The following is a 27239-nucleotide window of genomic DNA, read 5'->3' as shown; positions in this document are numbered from 1 at the left end:
TCTATTAATAGTTTCAATAACTTCACTGCTCAGCAGCTCAGCGTTGCAGATATTTGTGTCTAATCTTGCTCCTTAGCATGGGAAAAGCGAACTCTGTCCCCCTGATGCTCCCCACAGCACAGCCCAGACTCCCTTTCTACCACAGCACAGGCTGAAACGCTGATCTCATGTTTGGTCTTTTGACAAATTTTCATTTAATGAATTGATTCCTACAGTTCATTAACATACCCACTTCCACTTCTGTATACACATATGTCTTAATTAGCTGCTCATTGGCTGTTTAATTACAAGAAAACAGCTGACAGCTGCCTTGCTGCATCCTAATGGCAGACGTTTTGGAATGACTGTATGCAAGCCTGTGACAACAAAGGCTTATTCATAATCCCATGATTTATGGCTAATACTTAAAGACTTCCACGTATCATTAAGTTTTGCAATATTCTCCACAATTAACAATTAGTCGGTGGGGGTGTCGCTCTTTTACTGTTCTCTAAAGCAAACTATTGCAAATTTGCTTCAAAGACACACCAGACAAATGCACTGCAGTATGAGAGGGGAACATTCAAACTGGGTTTTAATTCCTTTAAGAAAATAAGCACGTTCTAGTTGCAAGGGTGTGGTGGCAATATTGTTTAATAAACTTTGTTAATAAAGTATTTGATAACAAAGTTCTAGTGCCACTGAAACCAGAAAAAAAAGGTCAGTTTTACATATGAAATAAAGACAGCAGTGAGATGATGTTTACCAGGTTATGTGAGGCTTCTCACTGGCCTTTCATGTAATATGGCTCATTTCTAACACCCTTTGATTGAAACTGGCTAGGCAAAAAATGAAAAAACAAAACCTGAAAAGCATGAATTTGAGAAAAAGTATGCAACAGCAGTAAGACTCACCATGTTTAACAATGAAAAACTGGTTACTAAAGAAAGTGAATGAATGGAAGAAATGAACAGAAGTAATGCAAGATGGGAAGTGACAGTATGCCAGGTATTGGTTTCTGAAGCAACAAACACAGACATTCCTTGTAGTTACAGAGAGTGAGACCTTCTTAGTTTTAAGACGCGAGAGACAAAGCCAGCACCTGCAAACCTTCAGAAAGGTGAGAAATGCCCAGAAATGGCCTGCATGGGTGGTTTTACAACACCTACTGTGTACAGTCAAGAAAAGAGAGAAACCACATTAGCGTGGGTCAGTTGAGCATGAACTGACACTACTGACAGCAAAAGCAATTAACTGCACCTGTAAATTAAAGGACATAGTTCATTAACGAAAACTTGATTTCAAACTAAATGCTTTGCTATCTCCTTTTGAAGCATTCTGGGACATTCTGGTAGTGCTGAACTGTACTCAGCTTTCAGCTATGAGAAAAGAATACAGATATGCACCAACCAGTCTCCTTTCTCAGCATGGTCCCTAACACAGAGCCAAAGGGTGCTAATGGGTTCAGGAAGTGCTCCATACTTGTTTCGTCAGCAGTGCTACTACAATGGAAATATTTCCAGTCTTTTATTTCTGAGTCATGGTACAGTCTTTGTGTTGTTCTTCATCCATGCTTCTAAGTCTTATATGGTGAATTATATGCACTATACTGGGCATCAGCAGTGGTCAAACTCTCTTTTACAAGGCGTTTACATAAGCCACAGAAGCCTTCTTAGTTAAAGTATGGCTAAAAACACAATTACTTCGCCAAAGGGGAAAAAGAGGAGGGGGTGTCAAATTTTATTTTCTGCAGGCAGATTCAAATTCAGCTAAGCAGTTTGATGGTGGCAGCTAAGCAGTCAGTGGTATTAGTGCAAAACACAGCCACTGACATCATAAAAAAAGCCAGTGACATCATAGCAAGGTAGGAAATCAAAACTTGAAGAAAGCCTTATTGGATTCATTACAGATCTTCACTTCTACTTATGTAAAATGCAATGTAGCAATAAAAATTGGTCAGAAAACTTTCAGTTACATGGTATGCAAGGATGCACAAACCTGTAGAGAGCAAGTGGGTTAGTGAAATTAAGCTTGGCAAGAGCTTGTCTGTGATTTTATAATACAAGTACTGTTTTCCTACTAAAACTTCACTTTATGTTTTGAATAAATTATGTTTCTGGACATTCTTAGTATTTACACAGTAACACTTAAGGTAATGCTACTATTAACATTCACACCAACCAGAGTGACAAACATGAGAGCCGAAACCATCCCACTCTGCTGCTGCTTTTGCTGCCTGTAGATCATTCTTGACAGGTTTGGCTTGAGAGGGCAGCAGCACATCTGTTCCTTTCTGGTGACTAAGGCCCTGATCCTGCAATCTGATGCACATGGATGGGTTAACTGCACTTCACCGACTTCTCTGGGACTGTCTGTTGGTGCAGGACATCAGCTCCAGGAGTGACAGCACACAAGTGGGAAATAGCTCTTTACAGCAAAGTATTTTTTACAATGGAAGGTTTAGCATAACACGAAGAGCAATGTAAGCATGCTCAAACCTGCAGAGATCATAGCTACAGAGAAGCTGGGAGAAAAAAACCCATACCAGTACACACCTGGCTCATTTGGCAGAAGCCAAGCTATGCCAACTTTTTCACCAGCCAAAATAGTTCTGTTGGGTGAGACTTTGTTGACATTACTGTGGAAGAGCACAGCACAAACAAAATTCATAGGCTGCGACAGGGCACTTTAAGTGTTTTGTAGGCCTTCATAATGTGCCCACTAGCACTTCCCTATCTGTCAGTACGTGTGGGTCATCTGGCCTCTGGCTTTAGAAAAGAGTGAATGTCAGAATTACTTCCCTCCTGAAAAGGAAATAACTCAAGTTACCTAAGTTGATATTCACTGGCCTTAAATTTCTGCCTGAAATTGAATAGCTGGAAAACTTTATTTTGCTACTCCAAGGGAAGGAGATGATGCCTCACTTTGTTGAACCACTGCCTGTTTCATTCATTCATACCCTGCTTTTGAGGCTCAGATGGGTTTCAGTGAGCTGAGCCTACTTACCTCCTTGCCTTGCCTTCTGCCCTGTCCCACCAGCTAATGGTTGTGGTGGGACTGACTAGCAGACTGAGGATTACACAGAGTTCCCACAGAATTGGATGTATACAGAATTCCAAGGAAAACGATTTGTTCTAAACTGTAAGGAAACGAATGCACACTTTGCATGATTTGCATCTGTTGTTCGGACTGCTGCAGGTACCCAGTGGCCTCTTCTCCTACTAACTCACATTTGTACTTATTCCCAGGAAAGTACAGTCGCCGCTGGAGGAATGCTTGATGAATGTGTCTGTGCTAAGTACTACTTAATGTGTCTGCTGTGTTGCTTCCTTCTGTGTGCAGCCATTCTGCTGCTTCTGGTGGGAGCTCTTCTTAAGTACAGGACTCAGGAAAAGACAAGGCCAAAGAACTACATGAAGGTGAAGCAAAAAGTAACAGGGCTGATAACTTTTCCTTCCTTGGGCAGCCTGTTTCCATTTTGCAAGCCATGTTGAGAAAGGCCTCTTCTGCAGACAGGCACTAGCACTATGTTAACTCTCAGCCTGTGGGCAGTGGTGTTCAGCAGTGATCATGAGGCAGTCTCTTATGTTAAAGAAGTCTTGGACTTTCCACATAACTTGATACTCTTTGAGAGGATAGTCATGCAGCAGAACTCTCACTGCAAACATCTGCCACTTCACACAGCTGAAATTTGATAAATTGCTGCTCAGCCACATTTTTAGTGCATTTCTTGCATTTTCTATAGCAAGAACAGTTAGAAAAACCAGAAGGTGCTGTCCTGTATCATTCTGACAGTTTGGCGTTTTCTCCCCCTTCCTTCTTTTTATCAATACTTTAATACTTCACAATACTGACAGAAATGTGTTAATGACAATGGGAAAATCTGCCTTGCTAAAACACAACAGAAATCTCTACAATGTGAAGGTGAGGAAGTTCCTTTTTGAAGATAGGTGGTAGCACCAAGCTTGTCAAGAGAGCTGACTAAAAACTGTCAAAGGTACAAATTCTTTGCACTTGAAGTGTAGATTAACAGTAGAAAACCTATCAGCGTGAGATTGCAACATGTACATACATGAAGAAAGAAACAAGCTACAGCACAGCTGTGTGCACTGTCAGCCCAAGCTAGCACTAATTCTGTACGAGTGGTAAAAAGGAGTGATTAGCCTCAGAGCACTCAAGCTTTGTTGTTAGCATTGTCTGATTTAATTCTTGGTTGTGATAGGCAAACTAAACAAAATTCAAACGCTTCCAGTACAGTCCTTGTTCTCTAGAGTTACTGAAGGCAAAACCACAAAGCCTAAACCTTACAGAGCAGTGGTGGCACTGCAAGGAACAGGCACAGCTACAAAGAAGAGATGAGCATGCTAAACAGCAGCAGGCATATGCTGTTTGTGCACTGCCTTCTGTACAAGTGGAACAGATCTGTAATTGTAGCAGATTTACAAAAGAAAACTCCAAAGCTGGAGAGGTCTCAGGTATTTCAACACAGCTTCTCAGCAGTTTACAAAGCAGCAATTGAGAGGGAGATTCAACAAAGGCACGAACTCCCTCTCTCAAGCAAATCCACATGCAGTATGCAAGAAGTGGATCATCTGTCTGTACCTCTTCTGCTTAGTCACAGAGATAGTTCATGGCACACACACAGCACAGCTGCGTGACTTGAGGCGTGTCCCTAAATTTGGGGCGGGGCACATCTCACAAAAATGCCCTATGTAAAATCCAGTCAAACCAATACTTCAGAATCCACCAATCTGACTTCAGCACAGTGCTTATACTTTAAAGTAGGAAGGAAAATAATCACCATCAAAAGGCTAAATGCTGTTTTAAGACTTAATATTTTAGGAGCTTACCTTGCAGCCTTCACATGTAATGACACCATAATGGATTCCTGATGATTTGTCTCCACAGATCTTGCATGGAATAATTTCAATTTGAGCTGAAACAGAAGCACGCAACCAGTTAATTACATTTTCTTTTAAACACCTTATAAAAGCATTCCCTGATCAGCATTTGTACAGTGAAAACTAATAACCTGCTAAACATTATACTGCATTAACTATTCATTGCTGAACTGCAAGGGTCCCCTAGAGCTTTGGACTAAATTATGGCTGCTCGTTATATAATAGCTTTTGGGTTATTAAAATGGGTCATTTGAGAAGGTGCTTAAGAACCCACAAGAAGGCTAGAATCAGCATTTCAAAGCCAAAAAGAACAGGAGAGTTCACATTTTGGCCGAAGAGCTAAGATGACACTAGAAAGGTTTCTTCCAATTGTAATTTTGAAGTCTGCCCTGCCTGCAAATGCATGCAACACCTTTACTAGAAGGCCACCACAATGCCATCCAGCTCATGTGACTGGCCAAACACAGAGAAGTAACAAGGTAAACAGTAACTGCATTCATAAGAGAAATAACAAATGTGTGTGTCTGATTTGCAAGTGGATTATTGGTACATATTTGTGCATTAGCTACTACAGAACAAACGGGAGGAAAACATGGCAGTGTTCTAGTCCATCTACCAAAAACAAAGGAGTTGGCACAGTCTGGAAAATGCCACAGGGACACGTGGTATGAAAGCTCTGATTTTTAAAAATTCAACTTTATATGTATAAAACATACCTGCTAAATGCTGTTTCATGTGCAACTAAACTCTTTGCATCTATCTCTAAATCACAGCACCTTCCCACCTGAACACATGGATTTAAGAAGGAACTCCTGCATCCTCAGGAATACTTCTTCCAATGGCTTTTGGAGTATATGGCTGCCGTTACTTTGGTGGCAGGCCTTTTTGGATAGGACTGTGCTGAGGTGGTGCTTTGCAGTATCAAAAGACCAGCAGCCCACATTCTACATATGTTTGCATGTGCTCACATAAATGCAGACTGTATGCATTAGGTAGATAACAATTAAAAATCCCAGGAAAACACCTCTGCCTCAAAGGTGTTACCATCAGGCTACACTGGTTTCCCCAAACTGACTTAGTCCAAAGAGGAGCACAAACATGGCTCTTGTTGCATCTCTATCTGGGATGCATTAACAATCAGAAGTGCTGAAATCCATTCACAAAATGTCAAACTGTTCCACGGAGCTTTTATTTCATTCAGTTTATGGCTATCCAGAGTGTGACAACACATCAAAATTACATCTAATGGTGTCTTGCAAAGCATAACTTTAGTTGTACCGTTAACACTTGTTTCAAAAAGTCATGCCCATTCTTAGAAACATTGCCTTTTACATGTTTTACATACCATTTAATCCCATACCAACTGCTTATTATTAAGCAGGAATCATCTTCCAGTGTTACTGTGTGCTCAAGATCAGGGCAAAACAATGAACTAGCATACCAGAAGACTTTCAACACAGCAATGACTGTGCTAAAATACTCCTTCAAAACAATTCTCCAGACAACATCAAATGCAGTGATTGGAGCAGCTCCCAATAATACCCATTTGCTCCCAGGAGCCTGACAGCAGATAAAACACTCTGCTGAAGAAAGCAGAGTCTAGCAGCTACTGGAATATGTGGCTGTTTCCTAACAGCACCTTTCAAGATACTTTCCTACAGCCAGAGACCAATTGCCTCTGCTTCCATCATAAGGATCTTTGCTTTCTTGACCTTTAATCCCCCACCTTCCCTGCAGCAACAAAATGATAGGCTGGAATTAAAAGGTCTACTCAGGACACTTAAGGAAGGAAATACTTCTTTCCTGCAGTTGTCCAAAAACTGTTTTAATTTCACTTTGCTCTCAGCTAGCACATTAAACACAATGAACTAATAAAAGGGAAAAATAAAGTATATGCTATTTTATGAATGTGTTACATGAATTATTACTAGAGTATCATATGTTTACGAACAAAGCTTGGAGCAGAAAGCATAGCATAACCTCACTTCACATCAACAAACAGAAACTACGAGTGTGTATCAGCTGCAGTTCAGAGAGCAGTACTGTGGGCAAACTCTGAAATACATCTGCCCATTCCCAGTTAAGTCTCCTCCATATATGATTATTTTTCTGCTCTGCTACAGCCAATCAGCAGCTTTCTCCAGCTCCTTCGACAGGGCAGTGACAAGGCTTAACAGCTACACAGCAATGTATTTTTTACATTTCACTTTTATATACATAATTACTGCCTCGTTTTGAATAGGTATGATATAATTGGATCTTGTTTATCTACAATCTCCAGCACATTAGTTAAATCACCCATGAAGCCTGCCAATGCAGTCCCTGTTTCTTAAGCAACAGGACATCTGCAGAGTGTTTCTGAAGGAATGTAACATGTCTTCAAAGTGATGGCCTAAAGCTAGGTTACTAATAGTCTAAAAGGTGTCGTAATTAGTCCCAAATGCATATTCCGGGGTGCTTTACTGTTAGAAGCTCTACAGATTCACAGGCTCCAGCTGTGCCAGCATTTGCCATCCACTGTGCGGATAAGCGGCGGCACCAAATGAAGTTTAATTTTAGAATTCAGATTTCCTCCCATTCACTACACCTCCAAGGTACACACTTTCAGTTAAGCATTTAAAACTTCGGCTTATTATTTCACTCTGAGATACAGGACAGTGGAGTGACTCCCAGCAGCACAGATCACCTGGGACTGCCATAACCAATTGTATTACAAATTAATGCGTGGAAATACATTGGGATCAATTACTGCTCCACATGGTTGCCTTTGAAAATCAATTCACTGAAATGGAATCCCTGTTGAAAGTTCATACATCTTCCATATAGCATGAAAGGACTTAGATACTTTAAACTTACTAAATGCAAATTGCCTGTGCCAACATTATGCGTTTTTCTTACAAGGGTGGAAATATTTTCCCCACTTTTAACTTTGACATGCAAATATGTACTTGCTAAAACCTTGTTCTTATGCAAACAAGGCAGGTGGGAAATATTTTTACATGTCAAGAATATGTTCCAACTTGGTTCCTTACATTCCCAGAGTTACTTAAAGCTTCCTGCTGTGCTCGCATTAATTGTACCTGTTCTGTGCTTACATATATTTATATGGTTTATTTTCTAAGATTATATAAAATACTCTAATTCATGCTTTAGACTAGAATTAGCCTAAATTACAGTTTACAATTTCTGTCTCCTGGGGTGGTGCTCAGGCTGATTCTCGTTCATGCATGAGCAAATTATTTCTTAAATATGAATTGCAGAAAAAAATAAACTCTTGTGGTTGCTTAGAAACCGCTAGATACCCAGGTGACAGATGTAGTTTGTGTTCCCAGATTAAAGGCCTAAGAATCTTCTGTGCCCTGAAATGACTGTGCTCCAGAACACTACCAAGGATGTCCTGTGCCAAAAGCAGCAATGAATAGAAATAAAAGCCCAAACAAACCACCAAGAGCAACAAATGCAAGCTCAAGCACAGAGACCCACTGCAAGTGTCAAACAAGCGGCTACAGAGACAGCTCCTGAGAGGTGGCCATTAAGGGCCAGAAGTAGTAATCATTACCAACACAGGGCAAACTCATGTCCATGGGAAAGGGCATCTGACATCCACTAAGATATCTCATTTTGAGCATGATTATTTTCCACAGACAAAAGACTTTTCCTTCCTTCTAGTGTCTGAATTAGTAGCTTGTTTCTAGTGAATTAATTGTCTCAGGGTAGAGAAAGGCTTTTCCCATTCCTCCTCCTACTTTCACACTGGTATTTTTAAACTCTACATTCACACAGGTAACAGTGTTTTTTTCCAATCAGTAACAGATATGACACCTCAGATTTGGTATCCTGGGAAGACCTCTTCAATGGAAGCAAAAATTGGTCCCAATTCCTGCCTTCTAGGTGAGATTCACCTAGCTGACCTAGGCTAACTTGAACTTTGGGTAGTTAAGTGAATTGTCTTGTGAGCTTCTACAATGATGAGTGAAGGCAGAGAGAAAAAGAAAGAGTGAAAAGGAAAAATGGAGAAGTGACATGAAACATCTTACTCAAGGAAAGCAAGACAAACCCCTGAGTAGAGGTATCTCCACTCACCAGTGAAGGAATTTAATGATACCTTAATTACTTTTAGAAGGTGAAATTCAGCTGAATTGTACTGCCTCCTGCTATTTCTGAATTAAAGAATAGCATTTTCTGGCAAGAAAGACATGAGTAGGAAGTGCTCCTTTCCACTTCCATGGTACATAGGCTCCAAACGGCCTGTGTGTGCTGGCACCATTGAGATAAAAGTGTTTCTATTGGGGTTCCCCTATGACAGCTGCTGTCCTTCAGCTCTGAAAGCAGCAATATCAAGAAATCCCACACATACACATTATTTTGTCCTCGATAAAGACAGACTTCAGCCCATGCTGTTTAGTCTGCCATTTGTTAAAACTTCTATGGGCACTGAGCATCCCTGTCCAACCAATTAGCTTTCTGGGAAAGCACCACAAACAAAATTTTTAGCTGAACTGAACACCTCCCTCCAGGCTAGGTGTGGGGTAGGTAGAACAGCCCAGACTGCAGCTGAGTCTCAGGGTACTTGTTAAGAAGTTATGCCTCCTTTGACTGCAAGAAAGGTTTAACTTCCTCTCCTAGAATGTGGCTTGCCTGTACCCCACAGAGTATGTACAGTTTTGCAGCTAATTCAGAAGGGCTTTGAAATAAACATGATCCATATACAAATTGGGCTAACCTGCTTCTAAAGGGATGCAGTTTGTGCCAGACATCATTGCTAGTGTTGTTTGTAACTATATTGATTAAATTAGGAGGCATACATATTCACTGACACATTCATACATATTCATTGACTCAAACAAGGGTACTGCATGTAATGTGGTATTTAAAGCAACATAATATCTGATCACAAACTGAATTAACAAGGAATGATTTTACTATATAATATTCTAATCTTCCTACATTTTCAGCTTCATTACCTAAATAATTTGCTCTGTCATGTACCCTAAGTAATTTGAGCTGGCTGCAAATTACTTGCCTCTGAACACCTGCAGCTCACCAGACGCTGCAGTTCTACTGCATTGAAAGGTAGTGGCAGCACAGTGCTGCCCATTCTGTTACTACACTATGTTAAGTGACCATCTGCCCACTCATCTATAGTGCAATATTAGACCCCAGGTACTTCTAAAGGATGACGGCTGGTTGGCAGACTTCTGAGGTCTTTCTGGAACACACAGTAAATGTTTTGATCACAAGCTGGTGGAATTTACCTGCCCACTCCTTGTGTGAAAGGTGTGTTTAGTTTATGTACAATCCCCAGCAGGACAGTACTTTGACCACAGGCAGGCCTATGGAGACTGCAAGGACAGAGCTAGCAACAAGTGCCTGTGAACAACAGCTAACAAAGCCTGGTGCCCTAGAGATTTGTATCTCACAACTGGATTTCTGAGGACCAGTAAGGCTGACATTCCACTAGAAGCCCTCCCAGTACATGGGACATTCCTTTCATCTTCCTCTCCTTTACAGAGTCTCCTTTCCAGAGCTGACCTCAGGCTGTGCAGTATCCTGCAGTGGGGTGCTACCTGGGTATCTTTCTGGGTATGTTTTTGAGTTTCATGAAACATGTAGGAGCTTATCTCTGATGTTCTCCAGCTCGGCTGAAATGGGTTTTGGAAATGAGGAGGACTGGGCTAATGGGCAGAAAACCAGACAAACACAAACAACCTCTCCAAGCCCTGTTTCCTTAGGAAATCACACTAGTATTAAAATAAAATAAATACTGAGGTTATGCTGGTACAAATCCTTTGAAGTCCGTGGGTGTGATGGGTGGAGTAGAAACGAACATGGCCACCAAAGTATTAATTAAAGTATGAGCAACACCTCAAACACAGAAGGTAGAAATGCTGCAATGCCAAGACTAGATGTTTGGGCCTGAACACAAATGGATCCCTCTTAGTAGGTCAGTTACTGTGCAGCACTCCAGGATAAAAAAGCATTTGGCTTCCAAGAGTATAAGACTGAGTTGCTACTGATTTGGACACATTGATGGGAATTGTGCAGTAAGAGCTCATATCCTCATGCAAAGATAACTGACATTTATGTCTACTGTTTAAACAAGAAATTGTACTTACACCTACTGTAAAGAGCTAAAATTTTCAAGTACATGGAGCACTGGCTTCAACAAAAAATGCTTGGATTTCTTTTATTTTAAAAGAAAGCTATATGGGAAATGGTTTGAATTCTCTAACACTTAAAACTGTTCCTGTGAAGTTGTGGTGAGGTCTCTGTTATATTCCAATAGAAAACTGCTGAACCCCCCAACAGACTATCATCATATTCTTAATTCTTGTAAAGAAAAATTAAATCAAAGAAATAGCACCATAAACAATCTAGGACTTCTTCAAGTGTCTAGGAGCACAAACAATCTGTGTAGGGTTTTCAGCTGAACTCTGATGTTTTTTCCTTCCCCTCTCAGACACATCTGAAACACTAAGTGATTTTATTTTCCCTCTGTATAACAGCATTACATCTCTCCACAGTCTTGATGGCTTTATCCATCCAGAAACGCTCTCATTCTGTTTTTGACACAGCAATGCAACTTGGTATCTCAATATGTGTATCACCACTCAACCAAAGATCTGTTTTTCCTTGCCCTTTCAGGAAAAAAGGCGAGTAATCTGGTTGGCAGCTGAAAATTAGATGATTTGATTTCCCTTGTTCTCCTGTAGAGACAACTCCAGCTTAGGACTCTGGTCACACTATGAAACCATACCATAGACCAAGGTATATTATCAAACCATTGAAGTACATAGAAGCCTAGGCTAGGCTCAGGACGTGTTCAGTTGTCCAGAAGCTCAGAAACGTAGTTCTTTGGAGAATCAATCTCTCTTTACTTCTCAGGGCATACAAATAACATATTCTCAGCCTGCAAGGCCTAAGGAGTCCTGAAAGCTGTGGCTTTGTCATTACTTTCATGATCTTACACCAAACAAATAATGAAGATGGCTGAAATATACACCAACAGATGTTCACTGTGGCATGACAATAGCTCTTCTGGAGGTAAGATAAACCCGAGAAAAACTGAAGCACCAATTCTGAATACAAATTCTGTCTTCTCATAGTAGAGGAGAAGATTGTTTGCTGGACATAACGCACAGGCACAGTAACAAGACAGAGTAACCAAACTTAATGGCAAAGAACAAGAATAGGGAAAGAACAAAAGGAGAAGGGTTGCTGTGTGATATCCAATGCATTTCAAAGCCAAAGCATTTGAAGGCTCATTATTTCAGCAGTAAAATACCAGTTTTATCCCACAGTATTTCGACTTCTCTCTTGGTGGCTCAAGTACTTCTCTATAAACATCCATTGTTAAAGAAGTTAACCTCTTGTTCTCTAGCTGAAAATTACAAGTATTTATACTGGCTATGGTGAACAGTTTGCAGTATGATTAAACTTGAAGCCTAGGTTACAGGTAATTGCTGTTAAAGAAAGGAATTCAGAAAAGCAGTTTTCCACAAGCAAACACACCAACACTGCAGTCGTGTGACTAATGAAACACAAGACAATTTTAATCAAAGCCCTGAACTCCGTGTCGAGAAATAGATCTTGTAATCCTCATTCTAGTGCTGATCTTCTGTGTGAATGGGGATGCTGGCTGGTGTCTCATTTTCTCCCTCTACGTAATCAGGATAATCGTTGTTTATCTTTACCTCTATCTACAGCTATCTTAGGGGACTGGTACTTACTGCCAAATCTTGGGCCTTGGTCTCATGACCTGAGAAACTAAATGAGCAGACCTCCAGACAAACAAATCTCCACCACTGCTTAGATGTGAGTTACCACAGGACTATACAAGAGGACTGACAATTGTCTGCATTTCAATTGCTGGCTTGCTTTTAACTTTTACGAACAAAACTCATAGGATTAATTACAGAGCTACAGTACAATGCTTAAGACAAAAGCTACACAAAATAAGGGTTTTAGAAGTGACAGAGGTGTGAGGTGTTACCAGAGTAACTGACAGCCCTAGCAACTTCTGCTCCAGTTTGCTACTGCATTTATTCAGTAAGCAGCAAGCTAGTCCTATCTACCCGTGCTGTACGTTTTGGACGTGATTATAGAGATCACTCAGGTTTTGACATCCCTAATTTCTTCCTACAGATAACCACTAACCTTGGGCATTTGTGAAGAGAAACACCTGCAGCAGGGGCATAAGCACAGTTCTCTCTGATGTAACATATAACACAGAGCAGTGTGCTTCTAGAACAAGCCAATGCATATTGTCTGTCACATGGAGAAAAGAAACAAAGAACTAAGCTGGCTGGCCAAGATGCATGTGCAGCTTGGGACGCAGAGAGTGCCCTTAAACAGTCACACTAAGGTCTTTACAACTTGCTTCTATCTTACATTGGAAAAAACAAAATCCACACTGATTTCTCCCTTCTAGTGTCTGTATATTGTTTAGTATTAATGGAGAGATAAACAAAAAAAGTGAAATCTGGAGGAAAACAAAAAAGAAATCTGCAGAAGATCAATTCAGAGCATATGTATTTCCTGGAGCTTAGGGGGACAATACTAAATATATGCTCCCCCTTTCCCACCAAAAAGAAACTTTCCAGTTTCTTGAAGAGACTAATAAAGACTGGATTTTAATAAAGAAAATATTTTCATAATTTAGCATTTCAGTGACAAACTACTTCTGACATTTGTTCTACAGATTAATGTACAAGGCCCACATTTCATGTCAAATTTTCCACTTTCAAGTGTTGGACCTGGCATTCTGAAGACTGGAACTTGTTAAATCCAATACTGCCCTCCAAGTTTCTCTTCCTTCATTAAATGTACTGGCTTAGGGGAACATCTCAACACTTCTATTTATTTGCTTGCAGTAGGAAAACAAAAAAGCTACCAACCATTCATCAATTTTAAGCACCACTTCATCATCACAGCACAACAACCTTGACTTGAATTTCATGTTTCATAGGTTGCAGACAGCCTTAAATGATCAACACTTTGAAGGCAATCATTTCAGTCCCTATTGCAAAGTCTATAGTTACTCCACGCAGGATTGAGAGGAATTTAGTTGCTAGCTGAATTACACTGTTCATTAAAGAGAGATCTTTTGGTAGCTTGTAAGAACAGTGCTGAAAGGGTACTCAGAGAGTGTTTGACTCCCTTTTATACAATATGAAACCTCCAACGTTTGATTTTGTTCAGAAGCTCCATTTGCACTGTCCATTTGCAAAATTACATCTCAGTTCAGTGGTCTCATTAGGCTGTCTACTAGCACAAAACAAATGACAGCTACCCTTACCAGAATAAAAAACCCAACAAAACCACCTGGGAAAAGCTAATCACTTGCAATGTGGTGTGGAAATTATTAACAATTTCAAATGAATTCATTAAGAAAGCACCAGGCTCCTGAATCCTTAAAGGGATATTAGGTCAGTGAGACTAGAGCATGAGCTAACTGTGGAAAATGCTGCAGTTTCATTCCTTCTACTCATACACACACAGCTTTCAGGCCAAGCATTAATAATTCCTCACACAGCTTATTAGAAGGTTGTCTCTGATCAGTCACCCATCACAGTACACACCTTCCTTTACGTTTAGTATTTGGCCAGGTCCGGTTCCACTTTAGTGGTCTGGCCCCCAAAGACAGCAAGTCATTTTGGAAAAAGGAACACAGAATGAACTCAGAAGAGGCAACTACCAGAGGCAGCCCAGTAAGGTAACTGCCCCTTTAAATGAAGTGTCATGATTCAACTCTGCCCTGACATTTTGCCAGGATGCACAGATTTTATGAAGGGTTTGGCCTCGGCAGAAAGTGCAGGATGCATCACTCTCTGTATCCAGAAATGGGATTTTGTATGATTAAGTTACAGCCAGGTAAACATGGCTGGTGCAGAAGCCACTGCTGTACAAGACAGTTGCACTTTGATGAAAACCACTCAAAATCTGAATTTCCTTCAAGGAGAACAAAAGTTGCAGGGAAAACAGTTTTGTTTTTTTCACCCAGTCTGGAAACTCCATCATTCTGAAGTGACTACATCTACATTTTTAAGATATTTTCCTTTTTGGCTGTACATAAATTTGATGTCATTAAGAAGGCTTTGATGCTGTATGCCAAGTAGAATCATTAGTTTCTCACAAAGGTGTGCTCTAAATGTCTAGTTTAAATTTTCATTTTCAGGTGATTCATCTAAGAGATGAACAATAACAACCAAGACCAACTTCAGGACTCTATAAACAGTAAAAAGCCTTTTCGCTGCACTCATTCATTTATTAACTCACTCCAACACCTCCTTTCTGGATTCACATGGCAGGAACAGTGAGCACAAATTCTGCAACTCCTCTGTGATACATAACTATTAGAAACAAACCATACTCAGATTCCCTCAAATCTCACAGAAGAAGTTCTTCCGAAGTCTGTATCCTGCATCTTTCTATCTGAGTCACTTTTTTTATTCAAGGATACTCCACTGCCACTGCTCATAATGCATATATGTTGTTTTGTCACAGCTCCTCTTCATGAGCCCTCTTTGGAGGTCATTAGAGGATTAATGAAACTGAGGGAGACTCCAAGGGAAGCTGTATCCTCAACCAGTGGTGTTTCAGCTACTCCCCTGGGTTTTGAAGAGGGCAGCATAAAATACACTAATTATGCTTATGTCTCCTGCACTTAAAATAAATGGCACTGAAGCCAAAACACAATCACCTCCAGCTGATACATGTGTATGCCACACACTTCTTGCCAGTGACAACTGTTCCCACCCACAGCTCTTGTACCATTTCTATTCTATTCCAAATGGACAGTCCTGCCTTTCTCTTGACTGCATCACTCTGGTTTCACGGTGATAGAATCTTTTCTCTTTATAAGCTTAGTGGTTTTTCACAGACTTGCATGAAGTTGCATGATGGTACTTTGCCTCTATGAACGGGGCTGGCCCCCGCTGGTTGCTCAGGGACTAGGGGGAAGCTATGGTAGGGAAGTCAGTCCTGCCAGTCTGCAGCTGGGCACATGTTCTATCTCAGAAGTTCTCTCGTAGAAGGGCCCAGGAGGAAACTGTGATAACCTGTATCCAAAAACTGCACCAGGAAGAAGAACATGCAGGATGGTATCAGAGGAGGAGACAGAGATGTTGTAAGTTCTGGTTTACGACAAAATAAAATCATCATCAATTTAGTCTATCAGTTTCAAAACCACTCCTGACAGTTTTCTCCCTTGATGTGTTCTTCAAGCCATGTACTACAGCGTTGTTCCCTCACCAACCATGCTCACTCCATCTCCCTAAACTTGTCTCTGTTTCTATGCTTCTTTATATCCTCAGGATGTCTGCATATACTAAGTGTTTCAAAACCAACCAACAACAACAGAAAAAAAAAAGAAAAAGAAAAAATGAGGTGCCCACAAAAATGTTTTAGGAAATTACAAGCTTACAAAAAGGTCTAGCAAAAGCTCTTCCTTTGCCACAATTAGATTAGGTGCTATGACCTTCATTAAAATCCTTTCCTTTGCCTACTCATTTCATGGCATTTAATTTCCTGCCTCTCAGTGATTAAACCTACTGAAAAGTAGTAGATAAAGCAAGTTTGTTTGCTGTTTCAAACAGACATATTAATGCTTTATGCTTAAGAAGCTTCCAAAGTGTATTCAGATGCTGATTAACAAACACTGTACATAAAACCATGTCTGGGGTCAGACTGTGGCAGCAGATATGTGACTGAAACCTACTAGAACAGCTCTATTGCAGTGCTGTACCACAGAATACCTCCATTGCATACATTAAGGAAGCTTAAAGCTAAGCTTCACATATTTAAACACTAACAAAGTCTACTTAATGGCAGTCTTCAAAATGACAGCAGCCTCCTAATCTGCTGGAGATAAAGAAGTGCCAAGATTAATGATTACATAAGTGCATCTCAGAGCCCAGAAACAATAATCAGCTCTTCTGTTGTTATTTGTGTACAAAGGCTATTAGAGTCATCTGACATTCCAAAATCCAATTTAAAGTTGTTAAACCCCTTTCACGTAGTTATTTGAGGTTGGAAAACCGAGAGGTTCAAACAGGGAAAGGAAGGGTTTGATTTCCAAATTCTTTTCCCCAAGCCAAATCTCTTTAAGAAATGCAAAAGGAAAAACAAGCCCAAATCTTTTAAACAATGCCTGGAGTAACCAAGACTGCTGTTGAAGGAATAATACCAACAGAGCTCTAACACGCTTAGATCGCACATTTGAAAAGAATGACCACAAGCAAACCAAGGAACTGTTCTGCAGGAAAAAACCCAATATGCTGAGGATGTCACTGCCATCAGCTGTACAGCTCTGACAAGAGCGGCTGTCTTCAGCAAATCAGCAGAGTGAGAAACTGAAGTTGTTGAGGTACCAAGCACCCATCGCACTCTTTGGCTTCATACAGGCACAGTATTGTTTGCAAGTCACTAGACAGCCCTTTGCAAAATAAGGCAAAATTACAGGTCTGGAAATAGCTGCAGCAAGTATCATACAATCAATCATTTTGCCACAAAAATCCTTTACATTTCAAACCGAGTCTCTTTGTTTCTGGCAGAATTGGAAAATGGAGTTTAGAAACAAAATCAGCAAAACGGCCTTCTCCTGGTTCCTACATTGCTGCTTTGCCTCCACAGATGACACAGTGAATGGGGCAGGAAAAAGGTGGCTATGTTCCTGCCCTCTCCATCTGACCAATGAGTCAAGCCTCCTGCTCCAGGCTGGCCGGCCAAGTGGGACAGCCAGCAGCTGAGAGCTTTGTCAGCAGCCATGTGTGCAGCGGGCAGCTATGCACACAGCACATCACGCTCACCTCTCTGGGGAGCTGTCCATTACAAACCCATTTGTAGCACAAATCACTGCAGCTCTGAACGCAGAATTCTCCACTGGCTTCAGAATTCACAGAAAGCGCAGCTGAACAGCCTCTGGCTCTCAGACAGGAGGGGTGCACATGGCAGGCAGACCCATAGGCCAACTGCTACACCTTGATCTTTTGGGCAATGAGCCAAAATGGCAGTTACAGCAGCTACTGCCCTTCTGTGGAAAGGACTAGTCTGGGAGCAATCTGACTCTGAAAACCATAGGCCCCACTCTCCTCTCAGCTTGGTAGTGGCCTTCTCTCCTCACACCAACAGATAGGCAAGGCAACAGCTGATTCAAGCTAATGAAGGTAATCATGAGAATGTGTAGAAGGAGAACATGCTGATCATCACAAACAAGTCTGTGCAGCAGCAGCAGATCTGAGGCAGACTTTCTCCTTCCCTGCTGTAACATCAGTAGTACAACAGCCTCAGTTTCTTGTGCAGCAGAACAGGACCATTACAGATCATGTGCAGAAGTTTTTCCTTTATGGCTGTAAAGTGATTTTCCACTGTTCCTGAAGTAAAAGTCAATTAAGTGATAACTGCATCGGTGCAGAGAGTATTCAAAATGCTAATACCCCCACCCTGATAAGTCTTCAACTTTGCCTGCTTATTTATCTCCAGCTCTTAGAAATTATTGTCATGAATGCTTCAATGCCTTCACCCATCATCTTCACAATCCTGCTTCTTCCTAACAAAAAAGGCAAGAAGCACAATGTGCGAGAGCTGTACCACTCTGACCACACTGGGGAGCAAAATGATCCGAGCAAAGGAGTTATCAGCTGATCTACGGCCGTGTAGCTACTGCATTTTGCTGCACTCAAAGTTTGTTCAGCTTTTTGTCTAACCTACAGGTAAGAAAATGTGCTACACCACGAGAGGCTCACAAACTCGAGAAATAACAGCAGTCTGCATCATCAACTGCCTAACACGATTTATTACTCAGGGAAAAGTAGCAGCTCCTGTGTTTGGTGTTGTGCCACTTGGCCATCACACTCGAAAATTTAAGGTTTGTTCTCTTTCCAGCGAAGATAACACAATGCTGGTCTTGGGCACCTGGTTCTAAGATGCTTCCTTACCTCAACTGGTCACTCATGTTGCCTAAGTCTCTGGCCACACATGCTCAATCTTTGTCCATGGTTTTAAGTGAAAATACTCCCGTGCAGGTGAAAAAAGCAGTACTGCAAACAAAAGGATTGATGATGTGCTGACTTACCATCAACATCCGGACATATGCCTTCATATTTTATTACTTTTGTTTATAAAAATCACAAAACTGCAGCAAATTGGCCACTTAAAAAAACCCAAACAGAGAATACTGACATCTTTCCAAACAGGCCTGATGGTACAATAAGAAGACAATTTTCTGTCTGGCAGAACCAAGCAGAATACTTGCACTGGGTGGAATACAAGTATGAACCAGAGATTGCAGAATAAAATTATGGAGTCAATTATTACTAAATGCATTTGACAGATTAATAGAGAAAACCTAACTTGCTTCACATGTTTAACACCAGGTTCTAAATGACGCATCACCTAGAAAAGATACAAGCTAGCAAGCACTGAATATATTGGATTTGTGTACACTGAAATAAAGAAGTCTTGATAAAGGTTAGATGAAAATAAGAGAAGCAGCACCTGTATTACTGCAATCATGTTGTCCAAAGACAACCCAAACCATTTAATGAGCTAAGCTTCATCACTTTGTCAGGACAATAAAACCTTGTAGCTGGAGCTGAATGAAGCCATGAAACAACCTACTGAGAATGACAATCTCTCAACCCTTTCAAGATGGTTTTTGATCATTACTCCTGATGACTCTTTCTATGCTTGTGTTCTGCACACATCAGAAAATAGGTATGAATTTGAGGCAACTCCAAACCTGTACACTTTCAACACTACACTATTTTAAAAGGTTCACACACAGGCATTGTGCCCTTGATAAAGACCCAAAACTTTTAACCAGAACTCCCTGATTCCTACCCTGCAGAATACTTGCAGTGAGACTTTGATTATCCAAAGCTCCCAGGAGACAAATGGAAGCAGAGATAAGTGGGGGAGCAGCCAGAGGTCTGGAAGAGAAAGGAGAGGAAACAAACTCCACAAAGAACAACTGCTGGCTCAGCTCAGCCCTGAAGTTTCCCTGCTCCTGAATGAAGCATTCATTAAGTAAAATAAGCTTCTCTAAGCAAGCATGCCCAACGATTGTAGAAATCATTTGACAAAGTGAAGAATTATTGTTCATTTTGGTACTTGACTCTCCAGAGAGAGAGACAGCTGTTGTTCTTTCTGGAGCAATTTATTAACCAGTAGTACAGTTGTAAGAATGCTTCTGGTAGCATCTCAATGGTTAACAAGCAGCCAAATTCCTTCCAAATCTGTTTCCCAGCCTACTATTCACAAAGCATTGCTAGAAAAAGTTTCGGCTCTAAAACACAAGCGGATACATCACAAGCCTTAACATCGGGGCAGACCATCCACACAGAAGAATCTGCTTGGGGAGCTGTGGGTGCTTTACACAGAAAGCACAAGTTTTTATTTATAATATTGCAGTACAAGTTAATGCCAATTAAGTAGGAGAGTCACTTTGGATTTAGCACAGAACCTGGCCCAGGGCACTGGCACACAGAATAGAAATAAATACTAATCATGCTTGCTCACACTGAGAGGATTAGATAACTACAGACGTAGGAAATTAAAACCACAACAAGATGACCCCACGCTCATGATTTCCCTGTTGTACCAGATCAGTCAATATGAATAATCGACAGTGTAAATTGAAATCCTCAGATAAAAATAATGGTTTTACTGCTTTATTTCTCTTCACTTGCACATAAATTGAGTTGACTATCTCTGACAATGCCAAGCTTTAATATTCTAAACACACTATCTCCTTTAACAATGCCTGGAATAGAAACAAGCTGCTGAGCCAGATCCTCAAGGGGTGAAAATCAACACTGCTACATTGACTTCAGTGGAAACACATTGATCTCCACCAGCTAAAGCTTTGGGCCCTAGTGGGCAATTAGGTTTCTATTATATGCTAATTTAAATAATGTACCACAGAACATTTGCTGTACAATAAAGCAAGTCTACATTCTCAGGTTGAGAAAGACAAGCATTTGCTGTGGCATGATGAGAGTTACAGATTCTGGTTTCAAAGAGCAGGATGAAGTTTCGGTATAATAACGTTTTTAAACCTGCAATTACTCATGCTATACTACTTTAGGAAGCCTATAATTATTTGCTATATTCCTACCAATGTCTAGTCTAGATCCTAACTCTCTCCTTCAAAGGAACTAGTGACTGTGTTAAAATCTGGGTTTTGATAGGTTCCTACTATATGAACTTGCTATGCTGTACTGTTATGATCTGTATTCAGTGGAGGAGGGAAAAAACAAGCTGATTTATGTCCCAATCTCGAGTGTTTCAGCAAGGCCCAAATAAAAACATGAATACAACAATCCCACACACATTTCTTTGGAGGCTGCTGAGATTACTGGGTTGGAGCAGGGACTGTGGCTGCAGCTGATGCAGGACAGAGTGTTTTTGCAACAGTAATTTATAGCACTGAGCACCATCTGCAGCACCATCTCACTCTCCCAGCCAGGCTTCATGCACCAGCCAGAAAGCAAAAAGGCAGCACAGTGGAGGGTCAGAGTTCTCCACCGAGACAGCAGAAAAGATGTTCAGGGCATCGTAGGGCAGTTCAGGTAAAAAGATACTATTTCTGGGTAAAAAATGGTAACAGCAGGTTTGCTTCGCTTCCGTAGCTACTTCTTAAGTATGACAACTCCTTCTTCCCGTCTCCTTCTCAATGTCATGGGGACCCCCTTCATGCCTTAGATCATCAACAACCAAGTTATTGCCGTGCTGAGGTGCCTACTTAAAGGTTTTCCAGACTTCAGATGTAGTCAGGATGAGAGCATCATCCCACACATCCCAGCACAGGAGGACCACATGTAGAGGTCCTCCTGTGTTGCAGTCCTTCATATGAAGCAGCAGGACTCAGCACATACTGTTCTGGAAGCTGAAAGCACACCTCAGCACAGCAGTTTGGAAGCCCTTCAAATGCCACTTTTGAGAAAGGGATCAGCAAAACAGGGAGTTCTCTCTGTATGTATGACTTGTGTAGAAGTCACAGCTGAAACCTCTTGGAGATAATACTTCAGCTAAAGACTAAAAACCAGACACACCATTTCACTTGGAAGCATGCAAGGCAGAAAGGCAAAGTGGTGTAAGCCAAGATGTGGCATTAAGCTGTAACATTTAAATGTTGTGATTGCCTTCACAAACATACTTAACCTGGTGGAAGTGCTCTGCCCTGGCTGCATTTGTAACTCCTCAGAAAGAGTTTCTGAAGAGGTAAAGCTTATATAGAGTCAAGCAGCCACGCAAGAAAAATCTGCAATGCACTGAAGGTCATCACAGCATGAAGCTTCCCTGATGCCCTGAACTTCTCAGCTGCCCTGCCACCATGCTTTGGGTGAGTGCTAGGGACACTGGGAAAACCCAAAGCATGCAGTGTGCACTCGAAAGAAAGCAGAGCTGATTCGGGTTAAAGTTTTGATGAACTTGACCCCAGTAACTCCACAAGCACTTTAGTCAGCAGCAATCTCCTGGCATTGAACTGAGCTGGCCTCTCCTTCCCTCGGTGCCTGTACAGCTGTACTGTGAGAGCCAAATGAGGGAACAACTCAGGTTGAAACTGTTCCTAGGGGGATTAACTTTACCCTGCATCAGTTTCCTGACTTCATTTCCCACATGACTGCAGAGATGTTGCTTGTGCTCACACAAGGGAGGGGTGCATGTGTTTGGCAATGCCACCTTACGAGAGGTTAAAATACTCACAGAACTGAACATTCTAAGAGGAGGTATCTGGGGTAGCAGGCAGAAGGACAAGGAATACAGAGTTGGTTTTCCAAGAAACAGAATAGTTTATGAGTAAGTCATTGGTTTCTATGTCCAGCATTGCTGTGAAACTAAGCAAGCCATTTATTTGATGTGTCAATTTCTCAGCTGTGAAATGAGGACAACGCTTTCTTACATCACCAAAGTGTTGTAAGTTGAAAATTAATGACTGAGATACTTGGACACTCTGGTGCTGAGGGCCAAGTCAGTCTGTAGCTACAAGAGCTGAGTGATTAGTGACAGGGAGGGGCTAAGGAATCAGTGTATTATTTTGGTGGACTACTTCCTTAGAGGATAAATGAGAGTAACTGCTACTTATTTGATTGCAAGGAACTGAAAGGGTTCTCTGTAGCTCCCTCGTGGGTGGACACCTTTACAATTAAATAGCTATGACCTAATTTTAGACAGAAATCTTATGTCACAAGGAATTTACAGGGAGGTGTCTTCTGAATGTGCAAAAATAATTGCACTGTGGAAGGATAGTTGATCAATGTGTTAATCCAGCTGTATAATATTTAGGGATAGACTGTATTCCAATCTCCTTCCTCATGTCCCAAATTCCAAAACTTTCTGACTGTAAAATGCAACTGCATGAGATGAAATATGACATGATTAGGATTGAAAGAAATTCCATAAACCAGAATGCTTCCAGCATCAGAATGATGGAGTCATTTTAAGAAAAGGTTTACAGAATGTGAAAGGTGGCAGGTAAGGTTATAATCAAATCTCACCACCTGTGGGATAGGAACAATGGAACTATCACCCTGCAGGTTTTGTAAGCTGCCCATACACACCAGTGATATCAGAAGGCACTTCTTTTTAAAGTGCCATTGTTATGCACATGGAGACATAAAACAATAGAAAATACACTCTGACTGGAAAAGTTGTTCCAACAGCTTGTTTTCATCAGTTAAAATCCATCCCTTCCTTCTAGCCTGACTTTTCCTGCCTGTCTTCAGAGGAATACAGGAAACATTTATTTCTCTTGTGCTAAATGCAGGTTCCTTCTACCAGATTGAAAAGATCTGACTTCAAGTCCCTGTGCTGTCACAAGGACTATGTGAAAGCCAGGGCAAGTCAAGTAACTATCAGAGTAATGAGTGCACTGAAGTTCTGCAAGATGTGTAGGTCTCACTGCAAACACCAGGAATGGTATGATTAGACAGCTTCATGAAGCTAGCCACAAGCCTTTCTGTAATTCAGTTTGTACATGTTGAACATTAGGAATGGAGGCTTCCTATCTGTAAGGATACTTTAAATACCATATTGTGCTTCTATACATCAATAGAAGTTGTATAAATATCTAAATAGGTAAACAGTGTTTCAAGTCTTACTGAGCTCATTATGTCCAAAGAGCTCATTATGCTGTTGCTAGATTAGAGAGCACATACTTGAAAAACAAACACTAACATAAGGAAAATAAGAACCTGTCAAAGAAAGCTTTAAAGGTGAAATACCAGCCCCGGGATTTTAGCTCCTGCTTTACGGTTTTCAGACATTGGGCTGATTATTTTAGAAATTCCTGAAAGGGAATAACACTGAAATTCCCTTGGCCCAAAATAATTGTTATTACAAAGTTGTACCAGAGGGTTAAAATAAAAAAAACGACAGTAGAAAGTGAAAATTCTGCACTATCTGGACTTGCACAGAAGCCACTGCAACACAAGGCAGGCTGAAAGCTCTGCAGACTGACTGGCAGTTTGCAATTAGATTGCTAGGAATGGATAACCATTATTGGCCTTCCGAAGCAGACCCTTCCAGTTCTATGGGCAGAGTTAGGCACCCTGTAAACTGTACCCAGGACTCAAATCCTCAGTGCTGCATCTGCTTCTATTCAAGCTTTTATTTTCTGAAGTCTGGTGGTTAGGCAACGAAACTTCAATCTGTTGATTCCCAGCTATGACACAGACTTCTTGTGTGGCCCCAGCCAAGTTTCTTATGCTATACTTCAGTCCCCTACTTGTGAAACAGGTAAAACACATCCCTCGGTGATGTTTTATGCATAAATTAACTTGTGGAAGCTGTTTTTTTCAAAGAGTTCATTAATTAACATTACAGACAGTCCTACAGATAAAGAGATTGTCAGAGGGTTCTGTCTGGCAGCCCTGGCCCAGGGAAAGAGCACATTCCTTAAGTGATGATAGGATCTGCATGCAATTCCAGAAAACCAGGTTCACTGAATTCCACAAAGTTAGTTTTTTAAGAACGTGTACTTCTTTGTAATGTATCGTAAGGGTTTTACACAACGTAGGGCATCTCCTATATTTAATTTTCTTTGGAATGAAATGCCACCATCAGTTTTCAGCACAATTTATATGTGGTACCTTGACAAATCATTTCTGGAGAAATCCTAAAATGTTTAGTAAGCCTGGAACAGAGTATAACAATGGACACACTTACCTGTGCAAACTGCTGGAGACTACAAAAAGCAGCTCTACAAAAGCAGCCATGTTGCTGTCATGTATTTTCAGCTGCAGATTCCCTGTGTTTATACAGTGCCTAGTACCTGGCTCGAGCTTAGAATGTGCAGTGAACTTCACAAATAATTTTCTAGTGTTCATACACTAGTACACTATCTAAGCACAAAACATATTAAATAAAACAGTTTTCATACTGGGATGACAAGAAACAGAGTAGAAAGAGGACTGAACATTACCAATTCTTGTTCTGCCTACACTGACAGAACAGACTAAAACAAGAAGAAACTAAACCATGGATCTTAGCTTTGATTTTTCTCTTCCCCTTTCTTTAAATGCTACAGGATAAACTTGACAAATCTAGTATCTTCATGAACACAAGAGTTACTCAAAAGCATCAAACCATTCAAATAGTCCACATTGAAAGACACAAACTAAAGGTTTTATAAAGCTGCAATTGCATTTTTCAAGAGCCACTGAAAAGTGGCTGTACAGGCAGGAGCTGAAACACACTTTCGAACAAGAGCTGAAGTTCTGCCCTCAGTTACCAGCTAGCCCACATACCAAGTATTTCATTTTCTTCAAAACACAGCAGCTTACTGATAACAGGAACTAATAATAACTTCTGATTCTGATTTTGAGATGATAATTCGGTACTGGAAAATGGAGCTGTCACTGTTGCTGCGCACCAGTGAATTCACTTGCCTTATTTCAAATGTAACAACATTACTGTCTTACTAGAAGGCAAATAGCTGAGCAGTAAGAGCAGCTGATGACACTCCTCAGAACACAGGTAACAAACTATAATTTCTGAGTTTCTCAGCCAAAGCTCAAGTGAACTTCATCTTTGTTTGCCTCGTTTGCTCACAGGTGATGTAATTAATCCATCAAAAGCTCTGTTGCAACATTAATGACACTCAAAGTCAGCATGCACAAAAATTGTTATTAAATTTATTTTAAAATATTAATTGCCTATGACTTCATGACTGCTAATCAACACCACTACTTTTCTAAAGCATATACTCAACTCCATGTTGTGCACAGTGTTACACAAGGAGGAGGGGCTGTCTGCTCCTTCAGACTTCCACCCCAGAAGAGACAATTCAGAGCTTAAAATGTGACCAGGGCTTCTCTTGTGCTTTCAGACACTCCCATGGTGGGAACTTTGCCATCACTATGCTTCAGTGGGGTTCCAGCCTGCTTAGTATATTAGTCCCATCAAATGTAGCTTATTATCTTGATAAAGAAGAGAATGCATGTTAGTCCAGAGGAAACACAAATGACACAATACTGCAACTTTTAAGTATTTGGAATTTATGTTGAGGTGGAGAGAAGTGCTCCTTGCCATAAGAACCCACACATGCCACAGCTAAATTCGACATTTTTGAAATGTAAACTATGAAGGCAGTAACGCAGTATTTCGCTAGTGATGGCACAGCTCTGAGTTCTCCCATTAAGCCAACAATACTAACCCTTCAAACCTTTTACCTATTTTACACATATCACACTGAGCTTGGCAATGGGAAATGTTTTGACCAATATACTTTTACAGTGCATGTAGAGGCAGCAGGGAAGAGAGAAATACCTATTCCAGACAGAAACTACAATCATAATCCAGAACAATAGGGCAGACAGAGCTCTTAAGTCTGACTACCTGAGTGAAAGCAGTTTGAAAACAAGCATCACTAAACTGTGTCATCATTTTCACCTTCGCCTTGAAATTTAACATCTTCGCAAAAGAGAAGAGAGCATGGAACCCATGCAAACAAAGGATTACTAGCTCTTTATCTCATGTCAGTGATTCTCCAAAATAAGGTGTTTGCCCTGGAAAAGCAGTGGTAAAGTACAAGGCTTGCCACTCCTAGGTGGTATCCACCTGAAACACATTCCCACAGTTTTTCAAGTTGCCAGAGAGGAAAAATAAACTAAACAAGGTCAGCAGTGATTCTGAGAAAGCTGTGAAAAAGCAACTGCACAGCTCCTACCATCTGGTGCAACGGGGAAATGACCCTCCCATTTCACCAACCCAGCCTTAACACACAAGAGCTGTGGGGGGCCTGTGGTAGGAGGCTGCCAGGCTGGGAGGGGAAGGCCGAGGGCAGCTCTCCCAAAGAGTTAGGACACATCGCGCAATAAGCAATGACTCGCACTGTATGATTTATTGCTGGGCATT

General features: G+C 40.9%; 1 protein-coding gene across 4 annotated transcripts in view; it reads right to left on the bottom strand.

Moving 5' to 3' along the window:
* The window catches only part of RORA (RAR related orphan receptor A), a 424209-nt gene that overhangs the window by 18938 nt on the left and 378032 nt on the right, over positions 1-27239 (bottom strand). For all 4 annotated transcript variants that reach the window (XM_064157435.1, XM_064157434.1, XM_064157437.1 and 1 more), the window contains one exon: positions 4830-4915. In XM_064157435.1, coding sequence (XP_064013505.1) covers positions 4830-4915 — 86 coding nt within the window. The remainder of the gene's footprint in view (positions 1-4829; positions 4916-27239) is intronic.

Source organism: Pogoniulus pusillus, chromosome 17 (genome assembly GCF_015220805.1).
Source record: "Pogoniulus pusillus isolate bPogPus1 chromosome 17, bPogPus1.pri, whole genome shotgun sequence".
In the NCBI taxonomy this organism is placed as follows: domain Eukaryota; kingdom Metazoa; phylum Chordata; class Aves; order Piciformes; family Lybiidae; genus Pogoniulus; species Pogoniulus pusillus.
The sequence above is the reverse complement of the archived record's forward strand: the minus strand, read 5'-3'. Positions and strand labels throughout refer to the sequence as shown.